The sequence below is a fragment of the Morone saxatilis genome, unplaced genomic scaffold, assembly GCF_004916995.1.
Source record: "Morone saxatilis isolate NCDOM2014 unplaced genomic scaffold, NCSU_SB_2.0 Contig11, whole genome shotgun sequence".
NCBI lineage: Eukaryota > Metazoa > Chordata > Actinopteri > Moronidae > Morone > Morone saxatilis.
The window spans coordinates 2,897,132-2,905,718 of NW_023339663.1; the positions used below are offsets into that span (position 1 = coordinate 2,897,132).

Sequence of the window (8,587 nt, forward strand, 5' to 3'; positions counted from 1 at the left end):
GTCGTTCTGGAAGAGAATGGCAGCTTAAATGAAAAAGCTTGTTTTCAGAGCCAGAGGAGCTCATTTTTGACACTTAGGTGGAAAAACACCACATTCCTGCTTTGTTGCCAGAATTGCACCTGAAACACAAAATAAGGCCAGAATTACATGTGAAACGCAAAAAAAGTCACTGTTCATACTTTTGTCCATCTGAAATGCTTCCTTTTACCTTTCCTGCCTCCAGAGTTGAAATTCGAGTCAGGACCTTCATCATTGTGGTTGGAGCCACCGGATTAAAACTGGAAATAGAGAATACACAAAACAATGTTCAGGGTAATTCAGTGCCCCTCTCCCAAATGTAACAATTTGGAGGCTTCACGGTGATCACTAGAAGAACAGTTTTATTCAATATCTTATCAACCTGCATTTGATTACAGAGAATTCTCAAATGGGCCGGTATTCAGTTACACAAATCACATCAACACGAACCATGAGCTGTATTTATCAAGACGTCACAGCTGTATTTTGTGCGAGTGTTTGAAAGGTGTGCCTCACTCTTCACCGCAGGCAGGATCGTGCAAATAATAGGATGACACATGTTAATAGAGACTATTATATATTCCACTGGATTGACTAGTGCTGAATAAGGTCACATAATTTGCGACTGTCAGTTTTGTGGGAGAAAAATATCTGCCAGATGGGATATACATGAATTGGCTTTTCTACAACTACAAGCCGATTATTGGAAACACAAACACATAGTTGAAAAAGAGTTTGATTTGTGTTCATCAAACTTGCGTTTAAACTTTTCTTTCTTTTGTTAAATTATTAAAGTATATAAAGTGTGTGGCTGTATTACCTCAGCATAAACATTACCAGTTGTAATGTCCTGTGTATTTGGATTTGTCTTATCATTTACTCTAATTTACATATTATTCCTTTTCGATTCTCCTTCACATATTCAATGCTTCTTAATGTATCAATAAAGATACATCAATAAAGATACATCAGAAACCTATGAATAATATTTGGAAATGTTTTTTCTTAGGTGGAGTTAAAGTTAAAGTTCCAGTGTGTAACATTTCAGGATCAAAATCTGAGTCAGAAATACTTTGATGTCAATGTGCCCGGGGTAAATGTTGTTGCCATAGTGACGTGGTTGAAGTCACCTTAGATTACTATGAAATCACTCGGCTGTTGGGTCTGAAGTCGAGCTATGGCGTTGTGAATTACGTTGCACGCCAAAGTCGGGTTGGCAGAGGGAGGAATGTAAGCAGCCACCACAATAGCATGTGAATAATAGGGCCGGAGTAAGAGCCGTCGATGGACACGTTGTGGTCAGGTAACGTTATATTCTGGTGTCTCAGTGAAGCATATTAAACTACACTTCCGGAACTCTCTCCGTGCTAACGCTGTTAGCTCGTCCATTTTATTTCCCTATGACACCTTGCCCAACATGAGAGAGGGGAGACACAGTTGAAATGTCCTCTTCTTCAGTCTCCGTTGTCTGGACCCTTCTCTCTTCCCTCGCCGTTTCGTTCCTCCTCTGCATTCCCTGTGTGTCCGTCTCCAGATTTCTGTAGGGATATCCAATGATCTAGTCTCCACGCCGGCTGGCTTCAGCGCGATCAGCGGATCCCTGGTGTAAACAACGCGACTTTCACGGCAAAAAAACCAAACATTTTCTCTACAAGCAATTTTTGGAGAGGGCGCAGCTTACATAAAATACTGGTAAAACAAGGTAGATAAAAACAAAGTTGGAAAAAGTAAAGATGGGAACAATGTTATACACTATATTTAGGAGGATCTGTTGAAATGGAATATAATAGTCATAGGTATGTTTTAGTATTAGTATAATTAGCTGAAAATAAGAATTGTTGTGTTTTACCTTAGAATAAGCCGTTTGCATCTACAGATGCCACTGGTCACCTTCCATGGAGTCCACCATGTTGAACTGCCATGTTTCTACATAAGCCCAGAAAGGACAAACCAAACTCTGGTTGTAGATAGGGGCGTTTCGTGCCCACCATAGTTTTTCTTTTGTGAGGAGGGTAAAGCACCAGAGTTGCAATCGATAACTACACCATTAGATGCCACTAAATCCTACACACTGGACCTTTAAATTGCAGCCATAGTAAATATTTTGGAATTAACGTTAATATTTCTTTTCTGAGTTTAGGACATAATAATTCCACCTCTGAACTTTGCTTATGAGCTCTTCTTCACTTGCTATGTGTGTTTGGGCAGTATACCAGGTTCAGTCCAGGAACTGAGTGCATATTGAGCTGCTGTTTTAGTAATTTAATATGAATATTAGCAGACTGCAACTGCAACTCAATTAAAAGCGCAGCACACATACTTACGTAACTTGAATGTACCAGAACAGTCTTCCCTCATCAGTCCACAGTGGGGACTGAACTGTATCTAAAAGGGGGTCTGATGTGGATTTACTTTTTATTTAGTAAAAACACTTCTGTCATAGTCAGCAGTGTACATCACTTGAAACCTGATGTTGCTGATGTCCAGCTCCTCCTGAATCTCTCTGGGGAAAAGAACGCGTGAGCTGCTGTCTCCACTCAGACTGTCTGACACTATGAACACCAGAGGACATCGACTGGTCTTCACAAAGCGCCTGGAAGACACACAGGAGGACATAGTCTCACAAAGAGCAGGGAAATACACAGGCGGCACAGATTAGACTCATTCATTAAAGAATACATACAGTAGAGTAAAGAATACAGTCAAACACCCAACATAATAGGATCAGTCTGTCCTGTAGAAAGGCTTTCATCAGACCCTTAATTCCTGATGCTAAGGTGGAAACAATGCTCAACAACAGAAAGTAGAGTTTCAAGACTATCTATCATTCTCTTTTACCCAAAGGTTGAAACACTAAAACAAGTAGTGCTGGTACTGGTCACTGGTTCTTTATTTTTACAGACTGGCATCAAAGTTGTGTGTCATCATTGCAATTTTCTCTGGTTTCATGTGTGAAAGTATGAAAGGAAATGCAGGCTGAAATCTGATCTCACCTCAGGATATCATGCAGGCTGCCAGGCTGCCTGTAGAACTGGTTTGGGAAATCCTTCAGAGGGAGAAGTGATAATCAAGTGTTAACTCAGGTGTGTATCAAAACTAATCTAAACAAATCAGCTTCAGACCAATGCATCAGTTCCACAATATTACAAGAGAAGTTAACACACAACATTAAGTAAGATGATAACATGCATGAGGGTGCACTCAGACAGGAGTCTGTTCCTATTCAGTTTCTGAACAGATAAAATTCTATAAATATGGAGGAGCATGTCAGTGAGATTAGTCTGTGAAAAAGAGTCTAAGCCAATTTCTTTCTGTGACATTTCTTGGCATCCTTGGTTCCTTTCACCACTAGGTGGCGCTCTCACTATTACTGAATATTATCACATAGACATGTTCAGGGCGGGACTCTTATCAAACATGAAGTTTCGTTGAGATCGGATCATGTATGCAGAAGTTATGACAAATCCCTCTTTTTATGGCGAAGGATCGAAATTGGACGCCACGGGACGCCACGCCACGTCCACGCTGTTCGACGGAATGTCATAAATAGCGCAACTTTTAATCGTGAATGCCTTTAGATGGGTGTGTCCAAATCTGAAGTCGATCCGATAAATTCCCTAGGAGGAGTTCGTTCAAATACAACGGTTGCAAATCGCCAAAAATGGCCGCTAAATCCAAAATGGCCGACTTCCTGTTTAGTTTGAGGTATGGGTCCAAGAGGCTTTTCTGCTTTTTTTTATCACGATACACATGCGTACCAATTTTTGTACATGTCGGCCTTACGCGTCTTGGGGGCTGATTGGGGGGGCGGGCTTAGCCATTTGGCGGCGCCCGTGCACGGGGACAATTTCATACGTCGAGTTCTCGAACGTTGTGAATTTTGTGCAAATTTCCCTGACTTTTGAGCATGCTGCGACCGCCAAATATGCGATCAATGACGGAGAAAATAAAAATAATCCTGCATTACAATAGGCCTTGCACTGTCAGTGCTCGGTCCCTAATTATTAAGTCTTCTTGCACCCCTTAAAATCAAGAAGGCTTGTGACCCCCAGGTTGGGAACCACTGCCCTAAACTGTTGACAGGGTAGCTAGTTGTCGGTGAAGTCGACAGTGATGTCTCAGCTAAAGAATGACCATAAATTAGCAACAAAATCGGAAAGTTATGGCCAAAAAGATAATCACGAATATTTTGATCAATATTGAAATCAGAATTATTTCACAATTAGAGACCAAAGTCAACTTTTGTTTTGCCAGTTAAATTTAATATGAAGCTGCAGCAGTAGGCAACCTTTGGTTTTTGGGAGCAATAACTTAATACAGCATTTTTTCCATGAATAAAATCCAGGCTGCAGCTGCAGGGTGTGTGTGCAGCGACAGGAAAGCTTCCCTAGTACTACTAATTAAAATAGGTTCTTGCTTAATAAACTGTTTATTTTCAATGAAATATAATAATAAATTGTTTGAATATTAATCAAAGAAATGATTCAGTATCGTTTAGCCTCTAGCTAACATGAGTTGAAGGAGAAACAACCACCACCCTGCCACCAGCTTCCAAAGTTGTCACAGGATATAGCATATTAGCAAACAATTAGCAACATTAGCATTCATAAGGGGTTGTGTTTCTGGCCGCCTGATGAATTTAAGTGCAATATTCACTCTTCTTTTAGCTCTGGTTTGGTCTTAGTGGCACTGAAGTCTGGCTTGCATCACTGGCTGCTCCATTCATGTTCCACCATCAATGGCTTATTCATCACTGCTACTACTACATGGCTACCAGCTACCTGGTGACAGCCAATCATATTCATTCAGATGGACAGCATGGCCTTTGTAACCTGACCTGACTCTGCTGGTGTACTGACAGTCAACAACACTGCAGTTCCCATTATGTCTTTGTCTATGTCTCTGACTTGTGAAAACCAATTTCTTTCCAGAAATGTTTGTGTTGGTTCTTGCAGCCAACAACAGAGACATTGTAATGCTTTGCTCATTCCTTCCACACCTACATGTTACCAGAGTTGTCTTGTTGAGTTGTGTTGTTATCTAGTTTTCAGTAGAGTGGACTGTCTTCTTGCTGTCTTCAGCAGTTGGCAAACCAGCTTTAAATGTGCATCACCACCACCTACCGGGTGTGGAGCAGTAGATTAGTAGTAATCTAAGAAAAACTAAAAATAAAGAAAATAACTAAATAACTAAAGTCTCTCTATTATTCCTCTTATTGTTAAATAATTAATTAAAAAATGATATACTTTCTTTAGTAGATTCTCCAATGTAATATTGTATAATAAGATAAAACAGACTTTATTGTTCCCATACTGGGGAAACACAAGAGAAAGATGTAGATATAATGAAAAAAGAAAAGAAGTTTTTTTTTTGGCATAGTCTGTTGCTGAAGGAGCTGATCAGGGACCCCACAGTCTCATGCAGGGCGTGAGAGGGGCTGTGCATGATTGACGTCAGCTTGGCTAACACCCTCTTCTCACCCACCTCCTCTATGGAGTCAAGAGGGCAGTCCAGGACAGATCTAGCCCTCTTAACAAGTCTGTTGGGTCTTTCTCTGTCCCTCTCTGTGCTTCCAATATAATACAATACAATACAATAATGATATAATACAATTCCCTCCTTTCTTGATCATATTTGCTGCAGTCTATAAAAAAATGTTTGACAGTTTATAGTTTATTACAATAAGTGCTTAGCCCACTAGGCTTGCCTATGATATGGAGTGTGGTTTAATCCTGTGTGTCCTATTCTATCTCTTCCTTTGGGCTCCTGCTCTGTAATCCACCAGTAACTACATGTTTGAGTATCCTGTAAAGATGTCTTCCGGTGTCACAAAAGTTCCAGTATTCCTGCTCAGGTTTGCAAATACGAGTGGGCTGTCAGCTAGTCTAGTGTTTCTCAAATGTGGGTACATGTTCTCCTAGGGGTACTGAAGGAGGTACTTGACTTTTGTTTTACTTTTTTTTTTTTAAATATCATGCATAATTCCTAAAATAATTATATAGGTTCAATAAAAGTGTCAATGTAAGTTTGATATACCACATTTTATATTTAGTATTCCTATTTTCAATGCAATAGTTAACTACCAGGACTGTAGTTTGATGACTGCAGTTGCCTGCCTGCTACCAAGAATGATTATCCTCATTAAAGCACAATCCTGTGTTTCTCATTAACTGATCAAACAGACACAGTTCAGTACAATGTCATTTTAGTGTTGATATACCCTGCTATTTTCACATAGTGACTGTAGCAAGTCTCTCTACTACTACTACTACCGTGGTTTCCCTCAGCACACAATCCAGCACCACAGGTCCATTGGTCAACACAACTTTTATTCACTCTCAGCTGCAATTGCAGTCAACACACAACAACTCCAGACATCCGCTCTCATTTGTCTGTGGCAGCCAACTTAGGTCCAGCACACTACTGCATTCAGAGAGGTGAGTGTGATTATTCAATGAGTACCAGCTGAAATAATTAACTCACCTGGCACTGCTCTCACAAGCGTGTAAACCACACCCACCTCCACAGAGATGACTTAGTCATGGATTGTATTTGCTAATATAGATACAACCTCACACCATTGTTACCTTTCACAGTCTAGTAAAACCCTTGGCTGAAATAAAACCTCCCTGTAGCGATGCTCATGGGGTGAATTATTTCTGCATGGGACCAAAACTGATAAGATAATATAAGCACATATACCTGTACATGTGAAAAACAGTTATGCTGTATTACATGATACCATACTACCAGTAGTAGACTCAGGCTGTCCAAGGGGCAGTAGAAAGAAAAAGCTGCACGCAGAAGAATTGTGAAGCATTTATGGTGATACAGCTCCAAACAAAGATTAAACTGTTCAGATTTAAAGTACTGCAGTTCTGTAATAAAAACACACAGAGAACTATTACTATTTAACCATTTGCAGGCAACTAGAGGCCAACCAATTTTCTAGGAGGTAGGTCATCCTATAAAGCATCTTGTTTTCTCTACTGGAAGTGAGTGCACTTAGAGTGCACTTTATCATGTTGCTCGTTGGCATCATATACCTTTATTATTTATCTACCATAAGGGTAATCAAGAGGGCACTTTTGGTGTCAGCTCAGTGAATATAGGTGAACAAATATTACATTAGTTCTCAAAAGGAGATCACATACAATTTGCTATAAGTGTGTGATTTGGTTAAAGAGGTTGTTCAGAGATACAGTAGTTTGGGGGAACTTTACTGTTTTTCCTATCTACAGAATATATAATGGACAGAGAAGCTTCTTAAACCTGTATTCTATGTGTTAGCCAGCAGGGAGCAGCACCATTGGCTGCAATAACATGCTGATACCATGCAGTCTCATGGAGAAATGTCCAATGGTCTCAAGTCTCTAGTTTCAGTACAGCATGATGTTCATTTAGTAAATGATGGTCCCATTTAGAGTAAAATTCTGTTGCGTTGACTATTACTCTCCTAAAATCATTTCACAAACATATTTCAGTGTACTGTGTAGCTGTAATATGAGATTGTGTGCGACCAGGCAAGCCGCCATTGTTTCCTGCTACAGACGAGTGGAAACTGTGCAGCCAATGAGAGCTGCTCAGCTCGCGGTACGTCACCTCTGCTGTCTCCGACAAACCGTCACAACAACGAAGATCCTAACGGCAAACCTCGAGGCTTCAAAACGGTACTTAACAAACCAATGGGTGACCTCACAATAGGGTCACCCTTGATTTTTCCACTTTCCCACATTCAGAAACTAATAAGTAGCTTTTATATATATATTCGGTTTAGTCTAAAGTTATGTCAAACAACAGTATTAAGCTATCTTGGCTCAATTGTTGATCGTCTATGGGATCAAATAACATAATCATGATCCCATAGGCATCCAGGAATTGAGCGAAACTAAGCCAGTAAACTAAAGGGGTGGGGTGGGGGCATTTTCCAAGCTTTGTCTGAGGGGAGGCCCACAGTCTCAAATTATGAACATTCTTGTTCTAACCCAACTGGTACTGCTAAATTTGAGACCCATCAGGTAGGATGAACTCCAGGAAACCTGAAGGTCCACACCACTCGCAGACAGGCCAGGTTCAAATGTTTTTTTCAATAGATAATCAGGCTTGTTGTCTATGAAGCCACAATCTACAAGCTAGCACGGGTTTCTCTGAAAAAAACGGTATCTGTAGAGTTGTTTGTTAAATACGTTATTGTCTGTTTCACATTAAAACAGACTGCTTTGTAGTGAGCATTCTGTTTTTAGTCCAGTTCTATTATTATTCTGTCACTCTGTTACTCTGTACTGACTCTCTGACTGATTGACTGACTGGTTGATGAAGTGGCTGACACACACACACACACACCACACACACCACAACACACACACACACACACACTTCCCTCCATTGTCTGGATGCCAGGCTGATGTGTAACCCCCTCCTCAGCTTTCTTATCACTGTAAATTTAGCAACAAAGATTCTCAGCTGGCTCCTTTCCAAACCTGAGCCTCCTCTCTCCATCCCACAGTATTTCATCCATCTCCTTCTCCAGGGTCATGACTGCCCCCCCCCCACACACACACCCTCCTCT

At 40.6% G+C, this 8,587-nt stretch overlaps 1 protein-coding gene across 1 annotated transcript; it reads right to left on the reverse strand.

Moving 5' to 3' along the window:
- Positions 1 to 8,554, reverse strand: LOC118320868 (cell cycle checkpoint protein RAD17-like). Its single transcript, XM_035651989.1, has 5 exons — positions 8,499 to 8,554; positions 5,431 to 5,587; positions 3,012 to 3,064; positions 2,486 to 2,611; positions 1 to 278 (listed from the first exon to the last, which is right to left on the reverse strand). The coding sequence occupies exons 1-5, from the start codon at positions 8,552 to 8,554 to the stop codon at positions 167 to 169; spliced, it is 504 nt and encodes a 167-aa protein (XP_035507882.1). The 3' UTR covers positions 1 to 166.
- Between the last annotated feature and the right edge of the window lie 33 nt (positions 8,555 to 8,587).